This window comes from Macrotis lagotis, chromosome 6, assembly GCF_037893015.1.
Source record: "Macrotis lagotis isolate mMagLag1 chromosome 6, bilby.v1.9.chrom.fasta, whole genome shotgun sequence".
Lineage (NCBI taxonomy): Eukaryota > Metazoa > Chordata > Mammalia > Peramelemorphia > Peramelidae > Macrotis > Macrotis lagotis.
The window spans coordinates 57,642,175-57,666,165 of NC_133663.1; the positions used below are offsets into that span (position 1 = coordinate 57,642,175).

Consider the following 23,991-nt stretch of genomic DNA (forward strand, 5'->3'; position numbering starts at 1 on the left):
TTTTAGAAAGTTATTCAACCCATCAGGGCAGCCCTAGAATCCTGAGAGGGAGACATAGCTGGTCTAGCTCTAGCATAGAGTATAAGAGAATATTTGCTATATATTTATACGTTGTCTCCCTTATAGGGACAAAAATTCCATTTTTGCCTAGTCCAGTGCTTAAAACAGAGTAGGCACTTAATACTTGATGATTATGCAGAAATAGAAAATAATTTTTATTTTAAAAAAAGGCAAGAAAATGATGTTGAAGGAAGTTTTTCTAATTTATGATGATTCTACTTATTTCCTCTCTTTGCAATCCCTCATCAAATTTCAAACGTTAAAAAGGAGTTTTAATGTACATTTCCTATTGGTCCTCCTGAGGTAAGAGCCCTCTGAATGAGAAAGGTTAGGTAATTTGACATTTGCTTGATTTAGACATAGTGCTACCTGAAGGTAGGTTGCTAATTAGATGGCATCTTGTGCTATGGTATTGGAGGAACTCAAGTCTAACATAGTGAAGAAAAATATACTAAATTACACCAGAAGGTGGCACTAGATTGACAAATTAATAATAGCTCTATTTCCAGATTCTCAGAATTGCTATTTAAATTCTTCTCTGAGATTTCCAAGTCTGGAATACCCACAAGTAGACTCTAAGATTTTTGAGGGAAAGATTTTGCCTCAGGTGCCTAACATAACATGGTACTCAAAGGAGGTACTTGATAGTTAACTGAATTTAATGGGCAATGAAGTAGATGCTAATTGCTTATCATATAATAAACATTTAATGGTTCTTACTGATTGTTGTTCTTATTCAGCAACTGTTTCTTGGCTATTGAGGGCATGGCCTACATCCTAGAAGTCAGGAGCACAATTTGTAATAATGTAAGTATGAAGGAGTTTTGCTATCCTACAGTGAGCCCAGCTTTAATACAGTCATGGAAAATTGAGACTACTAAACCTAATCTATCTCTTAACCCCACTACTTACCTTGGGGGGAAGAATTTCAGAAAATGAATATAGAACCTCAATCTGAAAAGGGGAAAGTGAATGAAATGTAAATAGATATAAGAATTTAGAGACCCAGATGGATTTGAACTCAAGAAGATGTATCCCTGACTCCAAGCCCATTACTCTATCCACTGAGCCATCTAGTTACTCTAAAACTGAGAGACAGAATTTTAAAACAAGGAACAAAACCCTGGAAAACCAACTGAAAAGAGTCAATAGGTTGTTCCCAGAGGTATACCTTAAGAAAGAGATCATTCTAATGTTGGGAAGTCCTGTGGTGGGAAATGGGATATCGCATATGGCAAAGAACATTGAGATCAATTTTATGGGAAAATAAAAAATGTGAGGGGTGGGACAGGCTAGAAAATACAGACAGTGTAATTAATATAGAAATGAATGAAAGATCTAGAAAGGAAGCAGAATAATTTTATTCAAGTGACTTTTCTATCACCCAGAAATGTTTCTTTCAAGTTTGAGCTTAATTTCCCAGCTGTGAATTGTAGAGGAAATGAAGGAAGTTTCCATTTTGATGTTAAATTGCACATGTTGTTTTTATCTCTCAATGCAAAATGAGATGATTCTCTAAAATGTTAAACTTAAAGAAAATTCAATCTCTCTAAAAGTCTGCTTTCTCATGAAAAGAACTACTTAAAACATTTAAAAAAATACAGATTGGATTAGATAAATCATTTGGTAAGGTTTACTAAAAGCTAGGCACTTTACTAAGCACCAAACATACACAAATGATAAAACAAGATGAACCTCACTCTCAAGATCCTTCCATTCTAGTAAGACAACAAATGAAGGGAGTGTCATGATGGCAAATTCTAAAATCTTAATAAGACAGGTTGGCAATGTAGCATAACTGATAATGAATAAGTTCCAATGCTTTCTAGTAAAATAAATTATATTAACTTAGTAAGATAGTTTGTCAAGTTAGCATAACTGGTTCCATTTTTGCTTTATGTCTCCATTTTGTATTTGATATGTCACATATAGTTTTTAAACAATAAAATAATTTAATTAGCAACATGTATGTGATCTTGAAAATAACTGATAAATATTTGCATATCCTCCAACAAGGCAGACTACCAGTAAGAAAATTTTATTAAAACTTTAACAATTATTTTTAACAAAATGGCCACAAAAACATGTAGCAAACAATTTAAGCTGAAAGTATAAAACCTTCTTAAGATTCCAACTATCAACCAGTTCCTAAGTCACAAAGAATATGGGAAGTCAGCCTCCTCTGTTTTCTGCACTTCAGACAAGAGCAAGTTCATGTGGTTCAAAGGTTGGGCTTGCCAATGTTTGGCAGAGGTTTGAGAGATTTAACAGAGGACAACCCAGGAGGGAGCTACAGATGGAAACTTTTCTAGCCCCCTAAGAAATAACCATTAAAATCTCTAAAATCAAGGTGTCGGGATATGTTTTTAGAGATCACTACCCAAAGTATTGTTTTACCCTTTGATTGATGGGTTAATTACATGTGTTGAGCACATGCTCATATAATTTGAGCACAATAGTTATTTGAATGATGAGTATAATTCAATGTAAAGTCAATATCCATATAACTCAGGCATTTCTCTTTTTACTACATCAGTGAAATATTATTTGTTTGTAACAGGCATCTAAAAGACTGTTTGTTAAATAACCCAGATCTCCTTCCAAAGTGATATCAAACCATTCAACCATTCAACCTGAGCTCCTTCTACCCAAATAGATCATCTAACTCACATCACTTCATTTTGTCCAGAGGAAAAAATTATCATGAATGTCAAGTTTTTGCTAAAAATCAAGATTAAATTCTATCATCTGTATTCTCTTTATCTACCATTCTAGCAACCCTGCCTCAAAAAGAAAAAAGTTTTGGTAAGATTTACTTGTTATTGATAGGGTAATTGGTTGCTGTAGGGTATATAGAGTATTGGGCATACTCATTATCCTGAGTTCAAATTTGATTTTAGACACAAGTTCTGTAACCCTGGCTAAGTCACTTCACCCTGTTTACTCAATTTTGTCATCTGTAAAATGAGCTGGAGGAGGAACTGGAAAACCACTAAAACATTTTTACCAAGAAAACCTTGAATGAGGATGAAATCAGTCATAACAAACTATGAACAATATATTATGACAAAGAATTTCTGACATATATTATTGTCTTCTAATTATTACTCTCTTCTGTATAATTGTATCTATATTCATTGAGGAAACTGGTCTTTCATTTTCAAACACACAGAAATTACTAGGTGTCTATAATGGTATTCTTGACTAGAGATCAAAGCACTTTACCCTGGACAAAATCTACAGGAACTCACACAAAAGGGAAGATGAGGTAAGAATCACTGACATCTACAGAGAATGAGTCTGTAAAGCAATCTTCCCTCCAACATCACTCCACTGAAATCAGTCTCCATGGTAAAAACCCTAGAAAGTAATGTATGAGGAACTGGACAGCTCCGGTAACTGTGATGGTTTTTACTGTATTGATGATGTTATGTAGTGTGAATAGCCCTTGATCAGTATGCCACTTCTTTTGTTGACTTGGAGAACTTGAATTCTTGGAATAAGATATACCACTTTTCAAATTTCTGAGACTAGGGGCGGCTAGGTGGCGCAGTGGATACAAAAAAAAATATTACTGAGACCAGCTCCTAGAGGGAAAGGTATCCATGGTCCATCCAAGAGTCAATTCTTTCCATGAAATATGTAGAATTACTTTCCTCATAGGACTTTTATGGATAAAGGACTTTGAAAATCTTTAAGTACTGTATAAATTTGAATTATTATGATTATTTCAGTAAAATCAATTAAGACTGGTTACAATTTTCTTAATGTAGGTAATTCTTGTTTAATTAAAAATTTCCTTGATAAGATTCCAAGGTTCCTATCTTTGTATTTTTGTTTCACTTGTCCTATTGTGAGCTTTCTATAAGGCTAACTATAACTAGCACCTTTGCACCTGGGATCTCAATGGTTATCTTATTGGGACTCTTAGGTTGTTTGTATTTTGCCTGCTTATATTTTCAAGTTAACTATTCAAACACATATATGGGCATGCATGTGTATGTGTGTGTTTATATGCATTTGCGTATATAGATGGATGGATAGATATATGAATACACACATATCTGGATAATTGACCTAAACATTTGGCTTTAATGTCTAGCATCTCAAATTCTGTTCACTATATCTATATAGATAGACCTTTCTAATTTCTAACTGAGGGGCAGCTAGGTGGGTGCAGTGGATAGAGCACAGCCCTGGAGTCAGGAGGACCTGAGTTCAAATTTGACCTCAAACACTTACTAATGACCTAGCTGTGTGGCCTTGGGCAAACCACTTAACCCCATTGCCTTGCAAAAACTAAATATATATATATGTATATATATACATATATATATATATAAAATAAAAAAATAATTTCTTACTAATCCACTGTCAATAAAATGTATGTTTACTTAATAATGGTGAATATTCTACTTTACATATATCCTATCCTAAAGAGAAATTGAAAGTTTGGAAGTCCTTGTTCACTTCTCTGTAGGCTGACTGCAATCTTATTATTATTTGTTGGATTTCTGGCTCTTAGCTACAAACTGTATTAAAAGTTCCCTACTTTCAAATCAATATCTTTCCCAATAAACTTTATGAATAATACACATATAATGTTTTCTTTAAAAATTTTATTTAACATAGTGTTGCAAAGGTGCTTGAAAACAGAATCTTGGAGAGATTTGGCTAAATTAGCCAGTTTTCATGAACAGTAACATGATGCTAATCATAACATTTTTTTAAAAAAAGAAAAGAAAGTAGTGACCTTGTCAAAATATCCCATTAGTCTATTTTTCCCATCCAATAATATGCACACAACTTCTAAACCTACTTATTCAATCTTTTTAGTCATACATGTCAAGCTAAGAACAATACATGTAAATAGCCTTCTTTGGAGAAATACTGAAAAGAAAAATTAAACGATGTATCAGAAAATCTTGCTTTCATTTTTGAGAGGCTTATGTTCTTAAACCCAGATCTCATCATTCAGCGCCATATTCTACAGGTATTATCCTTGCTACCTGTAATACAAATGGCATATTGTTATTTAATGTTGCTTTTCAGAAATTTATTTTCTTGTTATCTTCTAGACTTCAGTCTTTTTCTTAGCTATAATAAATTATTGACTACTATGAAATCTACCAGGGCAGCTAGGTGGCAAAGTGGATAGAGCTCTTAATTTGGAATCAGAAAGCCACATTTTCCTAAGTTCAAACCCAGTCTTAGACAATTACTCGCTATGTGACCCTGAGCAAGTCATTTAACTATTTTGGTCCAAGATAAGATGGAAAAGGAAATGTTAATTTTTAAAATAATTTGAATAGAGTCACAAAAACTCAGAAACAACTGAAATGACTGAACAACTAAACTACTAAATGAGCCAAAGCTTCAAGGTCTAATTATTAATTCCCTATGAATGTCAGGAAGTTGTGTTTGTTAATACTAGTGAAATCAAAACCATGGAGTCAGTTTCTCCATAGATCAGAGAGCACAATGGATTGAGGGCTGAGTCTAGAATCAGGAAAACCTAAGTTCAAATCCAGCCTCAGATACCTACTATCTGTGTGACCTTGAGTTAGTCACTTAACCCATTTATATCAATTTCTTCATCTGTAAACTGAGGATAATAACACCTACTTCTCTGGTTTGCTGTGAAAACCATATGAGATTATAAATATAATTTAGGCATGATAAATGTTAACTATTACTATTATTAGCACCATTCTAAACATCGACTGAATTTTAAATCCTCAAAATGCATGATATTAATTGATATGATCCCCAGTCTTTTCCTATAACTCTCCTTAAACATACATAATTTCAAAGAGAGAAATCTTTTCCTTCTATATGTTTCTGATATTATCTACCCATGAATTAGGTTTATCCTGTAAAATATCTTTGGCATTTCTCTTCTAAGACTCATCCCCACCCCCCACATCCCTACCAAAGGAGATCCATGGAACCCAGCATACTCTTACATGCTTTGACTCAAAAAGTCCTAACTACTTTCAAGAAAGGAGTTGATGAGAACTCTTTGTCATTAGGATGAAATGACGATGCCACCTGACATCCGTGGCAATAAACCTTTTGACTAAAATAAAGAAGTATCTAGATGCTGGGAATAGATTTTAATGGAGAGGATGGACAAGGGCATATTCTGACTTTCCATGAAGCCATCTTGGGTTTAAATGTACGGAAATCCTCCATTCAAAGTCATCAGTAATAATTTTCAAACCTTGATAAAATAAGGAATGATTCCCCCATTATCACAAAGTTAAGTAAGTTAACAGATCTATAGGATCAACAAAGAAATTAAATCACATCCTACAAATTAAATCACATATGTCAGTTTGTGGTAATGTTTATACCACTGCTAGTTATAAATGAATTTTGTACTTTGAAATGTATTGAAGTTTGTTTGCTTTCTTTAATCAAAATAATTCGAATAGGAACCTATTTGTTTGAATTGCTTACATTTTAATTAGTTAAACTTGTGGCTAGTGAATGTGCCACCATCCTTGGAATGAGGGACTCTTGCAAAGTCATCTAATCTCTCAGGGGTCAGAGGGAATTCTCTAAGACTGGAAGTTTCAGAGAAAGTATGGATCTACATTGGAAGAAGTTCTTTGCTGGGAGTTCAGAGTTCGCTAACTCCACTAGGACCATGGGTCTGGAAACAAATAAACTTGAACGTGAAGTAAAACTGGACTTACCGCACACATATCCCCACCCTAGGGTCTTCTAGGATCCTTTCTAAATGGTCAAAATCCCCTAGAAGATCCTAACATTGCTTCTGTTAATAAACATTGAAACTTTTTAGGTCCTTTCCCCTTAATCACTTGATAACCTGATAAACTAATTCACATGAATTTAGAAAATCCAGTTTTGATGTCTGGGTAAGTCATGAAAATGTTTCAGTTTCAGTTTCAGTTTCTTCATTTGCAGAATGAGGAAATCTCTTTGATCTTTATCATCATAATGGCTTAATATGTCACCACTCCTTCAGATATTTATTTACACTTTAACACAGTACTTTTGGGAAAGATTCTGTCATCCCAGTGATGAAAATTCAAAAATTGCAACAAGACAGCAGGAATGATATTAGTGGACTTGAAAGATTGTTTCACAGCTTACTCTAAAGCTCATTCAATAGATCATTCTTTGTTTTCAAATATGCATACTAACACACATAGTATTATACAACTTCAGAAAACGAATGTTCAGTATCTGGTAAGGAATTTCTATTCGATTAGTGGAATTTTGAGAAATGTTTATGAATATTTAAATAATTAGGCAAAAATTAGAGAAAGCCAATTTTTTATGCTAGGGAAATTTGGCTTGTCTTTACATGTTTACCCAAGGTCATAAAATAGTGAGATGGTTTGACAGTTTTAGTTATCAGACCATGTTCTTATTAAAATTAAGTAATGGGGGACAGCTAGGTGGTGCAGTGGTAGAGCATCAGCCCTGGAGTCAGGAGTACCTGAATTCAAATCCAGCCTCACACACTTAATAATGACCTAGCTGTGTGGCCTTGGGCAAGCCACTTAACCCCACTACCTTGCAAAAACAAAGTAATAATTAAATTAAATTAAATTAACTAATGTAATGAATATGGTATTTCATGAAGATAGGTTTATGGGGATTGTATTTTAGATAATTCCTCTTTGAAATATGCCATGTTTCGATCAAGGCAATGATTTAAAGAAAATTTGTTTTAAAATTAGATCAATGATTTGTATTCTTCACTTACCTGTAATGATTATATCGCCTTTATAGTTGAAAGCACAAGAGAAAATTTCATCTGTGTGGCCTTCTAGAATCTGGAGGCACTGTCCTGTGTGAGAGTCCCATATTCTAGCTGTTTTATCAGAGCTGCCTGTCAGAAGACGATTTCCTTGAGGATTGAAGGAAATCTGAAAAAAAAAGTACAACATGTGATAGTACTAATAAGAGTACATCCAATGCTTCTAATGACAACATTCCGAGTTATGAGGGTGGGGTTCTAGGGTCCATGTAATGATTAAAATTTTATAGCCTAAAATGATGAAACCCATGTCTTCTTCCTAATTATAATCTCTTAAATAGTTCCACTATTTTATGTTAGCTTTGTCTCTTCATATTTCTACTGAGCTATACTTGAAAGTGAGAATAATTGTGTACTTTTGAGTTCTAACCAACATTTCCCGTATTTTTCTTATATTTTCTTTTTAAATGAAAACTAGTAATAGGCAACATTCTACTAGTATAGTCAAACAGATAATTTAAAAATAGTTTCAACTTGATAAATAAAAGAAAAATTTGTGTTAGCAGAGACCTAAAAAATAATTCTATTTTAAATATTGTCAGATACAGTCTATTAATAGCAACTAATAAAGTGACGCATTTCCATCTTTCATTTATGCTGTCTTTATGATAAATATACTCCTATCTTTATCAAATTAATAAAGATTCCAGTCCTTCATTGCAGAATATTTATTTTTAAAATATCAACACTACGATACTTGGAAGATGGCGACAAGAAGGGATCGAGTCTTAGGAGCTCTCTGATAAAATTCATCAGCTAAGGACTCTAACTAAACTTTCGAGAGACAGAACCCACAAAGGGACCCATTGAGGCTGTTCTCCTACTAAAAGTAACCTGGAAAAGAGCAGAAAGGCTCTGCTCCCCAGGACGGAGAGGCGGCCTGCCAGAGGGGTGGCCACCAGAGCCAAAGAACTTCAGCCTCCCGGAGGCAACCCCAGGACACTGGGAGTCTCAGCTCACAGCAGCAGGGGAGTCTCCTGAGCAGCACCCCGAGGAGCACCGGGCACAAGGTGGGGGAACAGCGGGGGACCTCTGCCAGTCCCAACTACTTTCAAGAAAGGAGTTGATGAGTGAGCACATGGAGCCCAGCCCTCAGGGCACACAGCAAGCAGCCTGGTCTTTCCCCAGCCCTGATCCAGGAAACAGAAACAGGCAGAGCCAGTAAGCAGGAGCCCCCAGGGCATGAGCCCATTGAGCTGAGGGAGGGGAGTGAAGAGAGAGAGAGACTGCAGAGCTCTGTCCTCTGCCCCTGGAACAGGACTCTGGGGCTCTGACCACATTCAGATCCTGATGGCAGTCTAGGCCCCCCCCAATAGAACAGCAGGGGCCCCCCACCTCAGCCCCGTGGCAGAGGGGGGCACTTATGGTCATTCATAGATCAGGAGGGAGGACAGAGCCTCACACACTGAGACCCTTGTGGGAGTGTCCCAAAAGCTCAGGAAGCACCCCAAACCAGCCCCAGGCTGGGAAAATGAGCAAGCAAAGAAACAAAAGGAAGACCATTGAGAAATATTTTGCAAATGAGCCCAAGAAGGATCAAAATACTCAGTCTGAAGATGAGGAAGCACAAGCTCCTGCATCTAAAGACTCCAAGAAAAACAGAAATTGGGCTCAGGCTATGACAGAGCTCAAAAAAGACTGAAAATCAAATGAGGGAGTTGGAAGAAAAACTGGGAAAAGAAAGGAGAGAGATGCAGGAAAAACATGAAAATGAAGTCAGCAGCTTAGTCAAGGAAATCCAAAAAAATGCTGAAGAAAATAGCATACTGAAAAACAGCTTAGGTCAAATGGATAAAACAGTTCAAAAAGTTATTGAGGAGAAGAATGCTTTAAAAAGCAAAATTGGCCAGATGGAAAAAGAGCTAAGACAACTCTCTGAGGAGAATAAATCCTTCAGACAAAGAATAGAATTCAGGGAGATTGATGAATTTACCAGAAATCAGGAATCAATACTTCAAAACCAAAAAAATGAAAAATTAGAAGAAAATGTGAAATATCTCATTGAAAAAACAACTGATATGGAAAACAGACTTAGGAAAGATAATTTGAAAATTATTGGAATACCTGAAAGTCATGATCAGGAAAAGAGCCTTGACATCATTTTCAAAGAATTACTACAGGAAAATTGCCCTGATATTCTAGAAGCAGAGGGCAAAATAGAAATGGAGAGAATCCACCAATCCCCCCGAGAAAGAGATCCCAAAAAACCAACCCCCAGAAATATTATAGCCAAGTTCCAGAACTCCCAAGTCAAAGAGAAAATATTACAAGCAGCCAGAAGGACACAGTTCAAATATCGTGGAGCTGCAGTCAGGATCACTCAGGACTTAGCAGCAGCTACATTGGAAGCTCATAGGGCTTGGGATACAATATACCGGAAGGCAAAAGAGCTTAGAATGCAGCCAAGAATGAACTATCCAGCAAGGCTGAATGTCCTCTTCCAGGGAAAAAGATGGACTTTCAATGAACCAGGGGAATTTCAAAGGTTCCTTTTGGAATGGCCAGAACTGAACAGAAGGTTTGATCTTCACATACAGGACTCAGGTGAAGCATGGAGATTGGAGGAGAGGGGGGAAATATGAGGGACTTAATGAGGCTGAACTGCATGTATTCCTGCATAGAAAAATGACACTGATAATACTCATATGAACCTTCTCAGTTAATAGAGCAGGTAGAGAGAGCTTTTATAGTTGAAGCACAGGAGAAGGCTGAATTCGAAGTGTGTAAAATTCGAAGTGGTGTAAAAATGGAGTCAATAGAAAAAAAGGGAAATGGAATGGGAGAAAGAAAAAGGAGGGGGGGAATAGTCCAAGATATTTCACATAAGATTTTTTTTATTACAATGAGCTATTACAATGATATGGAAGGGGGGAGGCAAGGGGGAATGAGGGAATCTTCGCTCTCATCAGAGATGGCTAGGAGAGGAAACAGCATATATACTCAATGGGGTATAGGCATCTGGAGTAAGAAGGAGGGGGGAGCAGGGGGAAGGGGTGGGGATGTGAATAAAGGAGGAGAGGATGGACCATGGGAGGAGAGTGGCCAGATATAACACATTTTCTTTCTTACTTCTTGCAAGGGGCTAGGATTGGAAGGCCTGCCCAGGACCACAGGGCCAGGTGGATTCTGGGCCTAAGGGGTGGTATGGGGGCTCAGGGCCTCTTGGCCCCAGGACCAGGGATCTGTCTGCTGCACTACTCAGCTACCCTACAGCAGAGTCAGAGTGAAAGGAGAGAGAAAATAGAGTACATGGTAGTGGAGAAATAAGAAAGGAGGGAGTTGCGATCAGCAATGGCAACGTTGGAAAATTATGAAAATAACTTTTGTGATGGACTTATCATAAAGAATGAGATCCACCCATGACAGAGTTGTTGGTGTTGGAACAAAGACTCAAGCACATTTTTTGTTATTATTATTTGGGGGAGGGTGCAGGGCAAGTGGGGATGGATGGCCTGCCTGGGGCCACATAGCGGGGTGATCTTTGGGTGTCTGGGGCCAGATTTGGACCCAGGTGCTCCTGGCCCAAGGGCCAATGCTCTGTCTGCCACCCAGCCACCCCTACTATTATTACTATTTTATTATATTTTGGGTCTTTTTTTTTTTTTTTTTTTGGTTTTTGCAGGGCAGTGGGGATCGGGTGGCTTGCATGTCACATGGCTGGGTGATTGTTGGGTTTACGAGGCTGGATATGGACTCGGGTGCTCATCGCTCCAGGGCTGGTGCCTCGTCCATTGTGCCACCTGGCCATAACTACAATTATTACTACTAATTTTTTTTATTTTAATTTTTTCTCTCCCCTTTACTTTTTTTTGCCCAAGCAAGTCTATCTATATTCATGGGGGAGGAGGGGTATTTTGTTTACTTGTAAACAAGAATATTTTATTAATGTAAAAAAACATTTGTACAAAATTAGAATAAAAAATAAATTAAAAAATAAAAAAATAAAATATCAACACTGATTTCCACATATAAGAGAAAAGTAAAAGTTAAAGAACTTTAAACCTAAGTCTGGAAAAAGTAACTTGAACTGCATTCCAATTCATGAAGGTAGGATTTTAGAGAGAGAACTGAGCAAGTATATGGGACCAATTTGAGAAAGGAAAGATCTGAGCGTGATGAGAAAATAAGACTATGCAAAGAAGTAAAAAGAAGAACCTGAATTGTGCTTCAGAACATAAGGTCAATTCTATATTTTATTCAATATATAATATTTTTATACCATATACAATATATTTTGTATACTATACATTTTATATATTATATAGTATGTAGTTTGACCAAAGGAGTGTACTCAAGATAGCATATGGTCTCGACCTGTGGAGAAGCCCTCAAAGAAAGCAAAAAAAAAAAAAAAAAAAAAAACCCAAAACCAGTTATAAGAGGCTCAATTCAAAATATCTCAAGGCAAAACTGAACCAAATAGACAAAGGAGTCTAGTTGGGAATAAGTACACATCCTAAACCATAATAAAAATCTCTAAACACCTGGACAATAATTGAACAATTGAACAGCAAAGTACTAAGATATGTGTTTTACTTGATTTGAACATTATAATACAAAAATAAATCTTTGGAATTTCTGAAAATTGAAGAATTTGAGAATACCTATTGCTATAATTTACTATCAAATACTATTAGTGATTATTAGTTCAATGATACAAATGCAGTACCAATTCAATGAGCCAAGTTATTTATAACGTGAAATGATTTCTATAAAATTATCCAATTGTATATTTACTCTAAATGGAAAAAGTTGCTTAAAAGTTCACTAGATTGCCTTACTGTAATTTTGGTACACCAGTTTTTTTTAAATAAAATTTTGTCATCTTTTGCCTAAATCTAAATTTCTTGTAACTTCCTCCTTTCCCCTCCCAGAGAGTTCCCTTATAAAACAAAAAATTTCTTAAAAGAAAAATAAAAAAGAAATGGAGGAAGAGGAGACATCAGAAAAAACTGGTCAATACATAAAAAAAATTTTTAAAAATTCTTCATGCCTATGGACTACAAACACACACACACACACAGAGAAAGCCCTCTGTAATAGATTTCAGATTGGGAGGATGAGACAGAGAGGGAGTTGTCTTTGCTTTGAATTCTGCACTGTTCCTTTTAATTGCTTCGTTGTGGATGTTCTTTCAGTTTCTTTTGTCACTGTGCATGTTATTTTCTTAGCTCTTCTTACTTCACTTTACATCAGTTCATGAAATTCTTTCCAAACTTCTGTGTATTCATCATACTTACAGCACTATAATATGCTATTACATCACTGGACCACAATTTGTTTACCTGTTCCCCATTGGCTAAATAACTACTTTGTTTTTTGCTGCCATACAAATAATATTCTATGATTGATTGTGGATATTGGATTTTTGGAGAAAAATTGATTTTATCTCCAATTACCATGTTTTCCTTGAAGATACCCTTATAAAAATGTGTACCATAAAATATGTGTGGTAAATTTCTTAGGGTAATATGAGAAATTAAGCCCTTTATAACTTAGCTTGTATTTAAGTAATTCATTTAAGATTATATATATATGTATATATATATATATATATATATATATATACCCCTTTTGAGTTAAATTTTTCTCAAAAGCTATAAATTCTAATTAAATAGTTGTAAAAGGAAAAACCAACTTACCTTTGAAATTTCACCTTCATGACCTTCTAACTTGGTAATACATTTTCTTGTAGCAGCACAAAAAACTCGTGCTGTCCCTTTATCAAAGGAAAAACATATATTCAGTGAGCATCTGATTTTTGTTTTTATAATCCTCTATGTTGAAATGTAAGATAATAATCTTGGTTTCACATATCCAAAGGTCCCCATGTCTAGGAAGAGTAGATGGAGTCTGAACTGTTGCATCCATTTTTTTAACTTTATAACAATGACATGAGAAGACAGTAAATTCAGGAGGGGCTTTGTTGGTAAATTAACTAGCAATTAAGCATAAAAGTTCATGAAAGACCTGCAAACACCTAACTCTGCTCTTGAATTCTAGAGAGTTCATAGAAATCAGTGTTCAGTTTAATGGAACAGAACTAAATGGACCAAAGTACTGGATACTAGCCCCTGACTTCTCCAAAGCTCCATGACTTCATTCAGTACCCTTAGGCAGGAAGCTCACCCTCATCTCAAGGATAGGGAGACAAATGGCAAATAGGTCAAGTTGCTATTTGCTAAGGCTGAGGTCATGTTTAAAATTCCTCTATTTCTGGAGCATCAGGAACAAAGAAGCTAAAATGTAGGATATTGCCCATTTCCAGGTGAAGAGGATCCAGTGAGAAATGGGCGGTTCTGTTGAATAGTAGACAGGAGTTTAAGATGTTCCAGAATAATGATAAATAGTTTGGTCCACTTGCCAGCACTCTTCAGTGGATTGATCACAGGTCAGGGAAGTGAGGGATGGCTAGGTATTAACACTCTGACTCCTGTCTCAGCAACAGCAGAATACCTACAGTTTCTAAAGGAGTTTCCAGGGGCAAGAGTTGCAAAAAAAGAACACATTTCTTGTGAAACTCAGAATTGTAGTCAGTCAGTAAGCATTTGTTAAACACTTAGAGGGAACAGGTATTAAGCTAAGTGCTGGAATACAAAGAGAGGGAAAAACACAGGAGCCTGTCCTCAAGGAGCTAAGTCTAATGGCAGGAAACACAGGTAAATAATAATGTGCATGTAAGATATGTGCAGCATAAAATGGAAGGTCCTCTCAAAGGGAAGGCACCAGTATTTGGGAAAACCAACAAAAGTGTCTCCTTTGAAATTTGAGTAGAGTCTTGAAGCAAACCAGGGACAGAATGCAATGGTGAGAAAGGAGAACATTCCAGGGATAGGGGACAGCCAGGTATGGAGAGACTGAAAATGGTGGGTTCTGGGGAAGAATGCCTGGGGTTAAATGACTGGTACCTGAAACACCAGATATTTCTAACTTTTAACAAATGCCTTCAATCTACTGCACCATATCTCTTACTGGAAGTGCTCAACTAATCTATGCCCATAAACAACTTTGACACAAGAATTATACATCTTTATGAAAGAGTTTCTTAAACCGTAATTTCTAACTTTTAAAAGTACATAAGCTAAATTATACAAAAAATAATCATGCCAGCCATTACAAAATATTTACTAAGCCAAAAGAACAGGACTTCCTTTCCCTTTCACTATCTGCTAAGTTTTCACCCAGTGGGTTTAAATCATCATTTCATTTAAAGGTAAAGAAAGAATCCTGAACATTTTTTCCTTCATACTACTCTTTTTTTTAGTTTTTTTCAAGACAATGGGGTTAAGTGGCTTGGCCAAGGCCACACAGCTAGGTAATTATTAAGTGTCTGAGGTCAGATTTGAACTCAGGTACTCCTGACTCCAGGGCTGGTGCTCTATCCTCTGCTACACTTAGCCACCCCCTTCATACTCCTCTTACTTTTGCCCTTTGGTCAAAATATCAATGGCCAATTTCTGCAATTTCAAAAATTATAGAACAATGCTTGCCTGGATGACTTCTACTTTCTCAAGTGAAAGAAAGAAAAAGCTTATTCTACACTTACCTTTTAACAACTTCTGCACATCACCAATTGAAAAGTAAGAAATTCAAGAAACAAGATATTTTTGTTGGATAGATTCAATAACTTAAAAATTTTTGCATTCTTTAGCAACTCGTTTCATAAACAATTTTCATTAATAAAGACCTTTCATAAGAAAAATTAATAGATATTTAAACTACTTTAAAATGAAAAATATTTTGCAAAATTCTGGATGAAACATTTAATATATACATATATAGAGTCTGAGTATCAGCATTTGGCAAGAGATTCATGTTAAAAAACACTATCTTTAAAAATTATCATTTGTTTAATTCTTCAGATTTTACCTTAAACATTTTATTATAATACTTCCATATCATTTTAGTACCTACCAAATAAGCTAATGTGTCACCTAAGTGACAGCATGGTAGAGTCAACAAAAGCTTAAGCCTTTGAACCTGGAAAGCGTAAGTTTAAAATCTATCTTTGAGTGGCTTTGTCCCCCTTAGAGGAAGCTTCTGCAATGGTACACTCAGAGATACAGAATTAAAACAAACAAATTTTTTCATAAGTAAAACATTATCAGTTTACTTACCATCAGCTGAAGCAGTTGCAATAAGTTGTCCTGTATAATCAAAACAAATATCTAATATTTCATCATCATGACCTGTTAAGGTTGCAATGCATTTCCCATTCAAAACATCCCAGAGCTGTATTTTAGGAGAAAAACAAACAAACCATGAATTTTTATTTGAGAAAAGTATATAAAGTCAAAATCAAAAACAATCTTAAGGATATAATTGTAATTGGTAGGCTCAATTATTTGAAGTACTGTGCCAAGATCATAGATGTGACCCTTAAGTTAACTTCACTTATTCTATGGACACAAACACCTCTCCTAGAGTTGGTTGCCCTTCTCAAATCCAAAATATTTTTGTCAGATTATCAGCACTTACTAAAAAATAGAAACTGTAGAATAAGAATATTAGCATGAAGGGCATTATTCTAAATTCATAATCTATTATGTTATACTTTTCAAAGTTAGGGATTATAAAATATATTATTTTAAATACTTTCTCCTGATGGTTTTTAATGAAAATGATATTTCACTTCATAATATTCTTATCAAACTTTCCATTTTCTCTTACAAGAGCAAAAAATTCAGAAAGAAAATCTGAAATAAAGTAAAAAATCAATAATGCTATTGGTTTATAGACATCGTTTCCTATTAAGAGAGAAGAGGAAATTTTTTTAATTTTTAAATTTATTTTTCTGCCTTCCAAATTAATAATGTTTTATTCCGAAAGATTAGCACACATAGAGAATTAATTTATTAGGTAAAGGACTTTCTTTAACTTACCATACATGTTTTATCCATAGATCCTGTTAAAATTAGAGAACAATCCCAGTTGAACAAAGCACTACTAATCTCTGCACGATGACCTATTAAAGTATATATCTTCCTAAAAAAAAAGAAAAAAAGAATGAAAGCTAATGGCATATTAAATCCCAGACATTTAAACCTATTGAAAAAAGTCCAACAATTGTGATATTTACATGGCCATGATATGAGTGAACATGGTCATACATTTGAGTCAAAAGGAAGAGAAATCTTCCAGTCAATGAATTTCCAAAATCTTTTTTTCATGAAGGCAAAATATTAATATTGACAGCATAAATAAAAGAATGGCCTCATCTCAGAAAGGAGTGGAGGTTTGGAAAATAATGGAGTCAGTCTCAAAACCAGAAAGCTTGAAAATATCCTCATGCTTTATTTAGCCAACTATTGCCTCTTCAAAGAATGAATAATAAATTCATGGACTACTGAGGTCCTTTGTTTCTCTTCTCATCTTTTGGTGAAAGTATGTTAGCTAATACCTGTTTTTAGCTTCTTCAGCAAATTAGTAATTGCATTCAGGTTTTTACAGGTTTTTGGAAATTATCTAATTTGGTTAACTTATTTGTGACTAAGATTTTTAAAAAACTACAAAACAAAAATGATTGGGTCAAATCAAATTTAGTAAATTATCTATATATTTGTTTCTCTGAGACATGTTGATATTCTTACCATACATAAAAAGTTAATTATGTGACAAAAATAATCAATCAAACTAAACCATTATGCTCATTATATTGCCCTTTTGTCAATTTTACATTATTTCCATGTGTTTACTGAAGATATTTCTGTAAACAGAGAATTCATAGAAAGGATGGGCCAAACAGAGGTAATGAATATCAAGGGAGATATAATTGTCAGTTTTGATTACCTAAAAAGATTTTGCCCCCCAAAAAAAACCCACAGTAGCTAAAATAATAAGGGAAGCAGTTAACGGGGAGAAAATCTTTGCACAAAAGTCTGATAAAAGTTTCATTTTCCAAGATCAATAAGAAGTTTATTAAAATTAGTTTATATATATATATATATATATATAAATATGTCCATACATATATATATATATATATATATATATATATATATATATGCCATTCCTTCGATTGGCAAATGACTAACTATATGAACTGGCAATTTTCAAAGGGTAAAATTCAAGTTTTCAATAGCCATATAAAAAAATATTCCAAATTTCTAATTAAATTAAAGAAATTCAAGTTAAGGCAGCTCAACTCTGAAATACTATCTCACATTAATCAGTTTAGAAATTGTGACCAAAAAATCAAAATAACTAATGGAGAAAGAGTTTCAAGGAAAAGAGCACATTCCTAAACAACTGGTCCAGAGGTATGGTCCAGTCATTATATCATCATCATCATCACGCACCTAGTGGTATAGCATCCAAATTCTTAAGAGGAGAAGCTGAGTGAATGACAAGGAGACATAGATAGAAAAATTTTAATAATAGGGTACCTCAACCTCCCTCTCTCAGAACTAAATAACTGTAACTACAAAATAAACAAGAAGGAAGTGAATAAAATCTTAGAAAACTTAGATATGATAGATAGACTTCTGGGGAGAAAACAGTGGGGCTAGAAAAGAATATACATTTTTCTCTGCAGTAAATAGCCACTAAACAAAAATCGACCACACAGGGCATAAAAGTCTTATAATCAAATTCAGAAAGGCAAAAATAATAAATGCATAGTTTTTAGATCATGATGCAATAAAAATTCCATGTAATAAAGAGCCATGGAAAGATAAACCAAAAATTTGCTAAATAACAATTTTAAAGGATGAGTGGATCAAACAAAAAGTAGAAATAATCATTTCATTTAAGAAAATGATAACAATGAGATATCATACCTAAACTTATAGGATACAATCAAGGCAATTTTAGGGTATATTTTATATCTCTAAATTCTTATATGAATAAAATAAAGGGGAGATCAATGAATTAGGTATACAACTAAAAAAACTAGAAAAAGAACAAATTAAAAATCCCCTATTAAATACAAAATTAGAAATTCTGAAAATCAAGGGAGAGATTAATTAAATTGAATTAATTAAATTGAAAGCAAATAAAATTAAGAGTTTATTTTATAAAAAAACAATAAAATAGATAAACCTTTGGTTAATCTGATTTTTTAAAAAAAGTAAACCAAATTACTAATATCAAAATTGAAAGGGTGAACTAACCACCAATGAGGAGGAACTTAAAGAGATAAATCAGAGTTATTTTGCTCAATTGTATGCCAATAAATTTGATAACCTTAATGAAATGGATGAATATTTACAAAAATACAAACTTCCCAGGATTAACAGAAGAGGAAATAAAATGCTTGAATAACTCCATTTCAGAAAAAGAAATTGAAGAAACCACCAATAAACTCCCTAAGTAAAAGTCTGCAGGTCCAGATGAATTTACAAGTGAATTGTAACAAACATTTAAGGAACAATTAATTCCAATTCTACATAAACTATTTAAAGAAATAGGAGAAGGAATTCTACCAAATTCCTTTTATGACACCATTATGGTGCTGATGCTTGAACCAGGAATAACCAAAACAAACAAAGAAAATTATAGACCAATCTCCCTAATGAACATTGATGCTAAAATCTTAAATGAAATTTTAGCAAAGAGATTACAGCAAATTATTACTAGGATAATACCCCATGATAAGGTAGGAGTTATGCCAGGTAGACAGGGATGGTTCAATATTAGGAAGACATTCAATGTAATTGAATATATCAATAACAAAACCAATAGAAATCATTTTATTTTCTCAATGGATGCTGAAAAAACCTGACAAAATACCATATTCATTCCTATTAAAAACAATAGAAAGCATAGTAATAAATGGAATTTTCCTTAAAATAATAAGCAGTATCTATCTAAAATCATCAAAAAAATTATAGATAATGGGGATAAACCTAGAACATTTCTAATAAGATCAGGCCATAGCAACTATAAAAAAATTGACCTTGTTTTTAGATCATGATGCAATAAAAATTACATGTAACAAAGAGCCATGGAAAGATAAACAAAGGTCCTTTGTTACCATTACTGTTCCATGTGGTATTAGAAATGTTAGCTTTAGCAATAAGAAAAAGAAAAAAACTGAAGGAATAAGAACTGGCAATGAGGAAGCAAAGCTTTCACTCTTTGCAAATGATATGATGGTATACTTAGAGAACCCAAGAAAATCATCTTAAAAAGCTACTTAAAACAATGAACAACTTCAGCAAAGTAGCAGGATATAAAATAAACCACATAGGTCATCATCAACATTTCTGTATATGAACAACAAAGCCCAAGAGCAAGAGTTAAAAAGAGAAATTGCATTTAAAGTAACTGCAAACAACATTAAACACTTGGACATCTACCTCCTAAGAAAATCCAGAAACTTGTATGAATATAATTACAAAGCACTTCAACAATTAAATCTAAAAAAATTGGAGAAATATCAAATGTTCATGGATAGGCCAAGTTAATATAATAAAAATGACAACTCTACCCAAATTAAATTATTCAGTGCCATACCAATCAAACTATCAAATAACTACTTTACTAAGTTAGGGAAAAAAACAGTAACAAATTTCATCTGGAGCAACAAAAAGATGAAGAATATCAAAGTAACTGATGAAAAATGTAAGGAAGATGACCCAACTCTTCCAGATCTAAAACTATACTATAAAGTGACAGTCATCAAAACTTCCAGGTACTGGTTAACAAATAGAGTAATGGATCAGTGCATTAGGATAGGTTCAAAAGAAGCAGTAGTGGATGACTATATTAATCTAACATTTGACAAACCAAAGACATTAGTTTCTGAGATAAGGACTCACTATTCTACAAAAATTTGTTGGGAAAACTGGGGAAATAGTATGGCAAAAGCTAGGCATAGACCCCCATCTCATACCCTATACCAAAATAAGATCAAAAAGGGTACAGGATTTAGACATAAATAGACCAATTAACAGACTAAGAAACAGATCTATGGAAAGGTGAGAAATTTATGATCAAGCACCCTTTTTTTCTGAAAAATCTGGAATCTAAAAACTGGAAGTGTTTTATACAGTGGTTCTAGATTTTTTACTTGCATTTTCTACTTTTTCACTCTTGATGCCTTTGTGCTCATTGTTTTGCATTTATTACCAGTATATTAGGTAATGCTTTGCCACTGTCTGCCCCCTGGAAATGGCTCAGAAAAGATTTTTGTACAGTGCTGAATTAAAGTTCAAAGTGATCCAGTTTGCCAAAGTGAATCGAAGTTGTACTGCTGAATGTCAGTTTGGTTCTCCTCCAACTGAGAAAACAATCTGAGACTGGCTCTGGGAAGAAGAAACCCAACTAAAGATGCCCAGGCAGAAGAAGGCCACGAGAGGCAAGTCAGCCAAATGACCTGAGTTAGAGAAGGAATGGAAGTGATCGATGGAAGAGCAAAGGGCCAATGGAATTCCTATGTCCACAAAGATGGTTCAGCAGGAGGCAAGAAGAATTGCTGATGAAAAAAGATGTTCCTGATTTCACAGGAGGACACAATTAGTGCTTCAAGTTCATGAAACAGAATGGACTAAGCATGTTTCCAGTCACAAGACTTGCCCAAGGAATGCTGTGGTCATCCCCAGACAAGAGCAGGAGAACAAGCAGAGCCTCTCCAAGACAATGATTCATCATCCAACACAGATAAGGACAAGCTAATGGATGGGAGTTTTGACAGTGATGAGTTCTATGAATTTTATGATGAATAAAACTTGAGTTTAATACATTTTTTCAAATTTGGGGCCCTAAAATTAAGGTATGTCTTATGCATGGGGAAATATGGATGATTTTGACTATATTAATTTTTTTTTTTGCTTTTTGCAAGACAGTGGGGTTAAGTGGCTTGCCCAAGGTCCCACAGCTAGATAATTATTAAGTGTCTGAGGTCACATTTGAACTCAAGTCCTCCTGACCCCAGGGGGTGGTATTCTATCCATTGTGCCATCCAGCCGTCCCTTTGACTATATTAAATTAAAAAGTTTTGGCACTAATAAAATCAATGTTACCAAAATTAGAAGGAAAACCAAAAGCTGGGAAACAATTTTCAAAGTCTGGGGTTCTGATAAAAGTTTCATTTCTAAAACATATACAGAATTACTTCAAATTTATAAGGTTACAAGTCATTCCCCAATTGATAGATGGTCAAAGGATATGAACAATTTTCAAATAAAGAAATTAAAGTTATATTTAGTCATATGAAAAATGTTCCAAATCATTATTGATTAGGGAAATGTATTTTAAAAACCTATGAGAGGGGTGGCTAGGTGTCGTAGTAGATAAAGCGCCGGCCCTGGAGTCAGGAGTACCTGGGTTCAAATCTGGTCTCAGACACTTTATAATTACCTAGCTGTATGGCCTTGGGCAAGCCACTTAACCCCATTTGCCTTGCAAAAATCTAAAAAAAAACCTATGAGGTATCACCTCACATTTATCATATTGGTTAAGATGACAAAGAGGGAAAATGATCAATTTTGAAGAGGTTGTGGGAGGATTAGGACATTAATGCATTGCTGGTGGAGTTGTAAATGGATCCAACCATTCTGGAGAGCAATATGGAACTATGCCCAAAGAGCAGTAAAACTATTCATACCCTTTGCCTTGGCAATACCAATTCTAGGCCTATATCTAGAAGAAATCTTGAAAAATGGAAAGCCCAAACGTTTCAAAATATAGCAGCTCTTTTTGTAGTGGCAAAGAATTGGAAATTGAGGGAATGCCCATCAGTTGGGGTATGGGTAAACAAGTTATGGTATATGAATGTTGTGAAGTAGTATTGTTCTATAAGAAATCATGAATGGTCAGACTCTAGAGAAGGATGAACAAATTACAAGAACTGATGCTGAGTGAAGGGAGCAGAACCAAGAGAACATTGTACATATTAACAATATTGTGAGTCAATCGACCTTGATGGATGCAGCTGCTCTTAGCAGTTCAGAGACCTCAGACAGCTCTAGGAGTCTGGCTATGGACAATGCTATACCCATCCAGAGGAAGAAAAACAAAACAAAACAAAACAAAACAAAACAAAACAAAACAAAACAAAACAATCGAAAGAATCTGAATGAACACTACATACACTTTTTAAAGATTTCTCTTATGTATTTCTTTCCTATTCTCATGGTTTTCTTTCTTTTCCTTTAATCCTCATTCCTCATACAGAAAAAGAATAATCTGTAAATTTACTAAACACAAATGTTTATGTACAACATTCACCAAATTGCTCACTGCTTAGGGGAGGGAGGTTGGAAGGAATGGTAGAAGGAAATTATGTAAGTTAAAAATATTCATTTGTATGTGAATGAATGTTGAAAAACTTTCATAACATGTAATTTAAAAAATAAAATATCAATTGGAAAAAATTTTAAAAAGAAATGAATATTTACAAAAATGTTTATAGCAGCTATTTTTGTAGCATCAAAGAGCTGGAAATAAAGGAGGTACCTTCAATTTGGGGAATGACTGAGCAAATTAAGATACATGAATGTAAGGAGTTACTATGATATGAGGAGGGATAACAATTTCAGAGAAACTGTGAAGACCTGCATGAAATTATACAGAGTACAGTTGAGTAGAAACAAAACAATTTATGTAATAAACATAATCATGAAAGTAAACAATTTTGACTGAGCAGTAACCATTCCACTTAACTAATAATGGATCATACTATGCAACTCCTGAGAGGTGGTAGAATTAAAGATATATATTTTTACAACAAACAAAATGGGAATTTGTTTTGCTTGACCAGGTGCAATTGTTACAAGTTTTGCTTTTGTAGCTTTCCTCTCCCCCATAGGAAAAGATAAAAGGCAGAAACTGTTCATTGAAATGAAATTAATTCAAATTTTTAAAGAAAATATATATGTATATATAATATAGATATTATATATACACACATATGTGAGTCAATGTATTATACCCCTATATGGTAGAAACCATAGATTATTATTAAACTTATGAATAGCTGTTATGCATCAATTAGAGAAACAACTCCAAATACCTTCCAGTCTTAACATCCCATACAGAAACTGTATGATCAAAGGAACCAGTGATTATTCTGTTTCCTGCTGTATTAAATGACAATGAGATGATTTCAGCTGAATGTCCCTACAGAAAAACAGAAGACATATCATCATGAGTAAACAATCTTTTTAAAGTTTTCTCCATACTGACTTTATGAA

At 34.4% G+C, this 23,991-nt stretch overlaps 1 protein-coding gene across 1 annotated transcript in view; it reads right to left on the bottom strand.

Moving 5' to 3' along the window:
• Nucleotides 1-4,671: 4,671 nt before the first annotated feature.
• The window catches only part of DAW1 (dynein assembly factor with WD repeats 1), a 57,068-nt gene continuing 37,748 nt past the window's right edge, over nucleotides 4,672-23,991 (bottom strand). The window contains exons 8-13 of the mRNA XM_074191219.1: nucleotides 23,811-23,917; nucleotides 16,738-16,840; nucleotides 15,973-16,087; nucleotides 13,498-13,574; nucleotides 7,802-7,964; nucleotides 4,672-5,069 (exon numbers count right to left, since the gene is read on the bottom strand). Coding sequence (XP_074047320.1) covers nucleotides 5,035-5,069; nucleotides 7,802-7,964; nucleotides 13,498-13,574; nucleotides 15,973-16,087; nucleotides 16,738-16,840; nucleotides 23,811-23,917 — 600 coding nt within the window. The 3' untranslated portion in view covers nucleotides 4,672-5,034. The remainder of the gene's footprint in view (nucleotides 5,070-7,801; nucleotides 7,965-13,497; nucleotides 13,575-15,972; nucleotides 16,088-16,737; nucleotides 16,841-23,810; nucleotides 23,918-23,991) is intronic.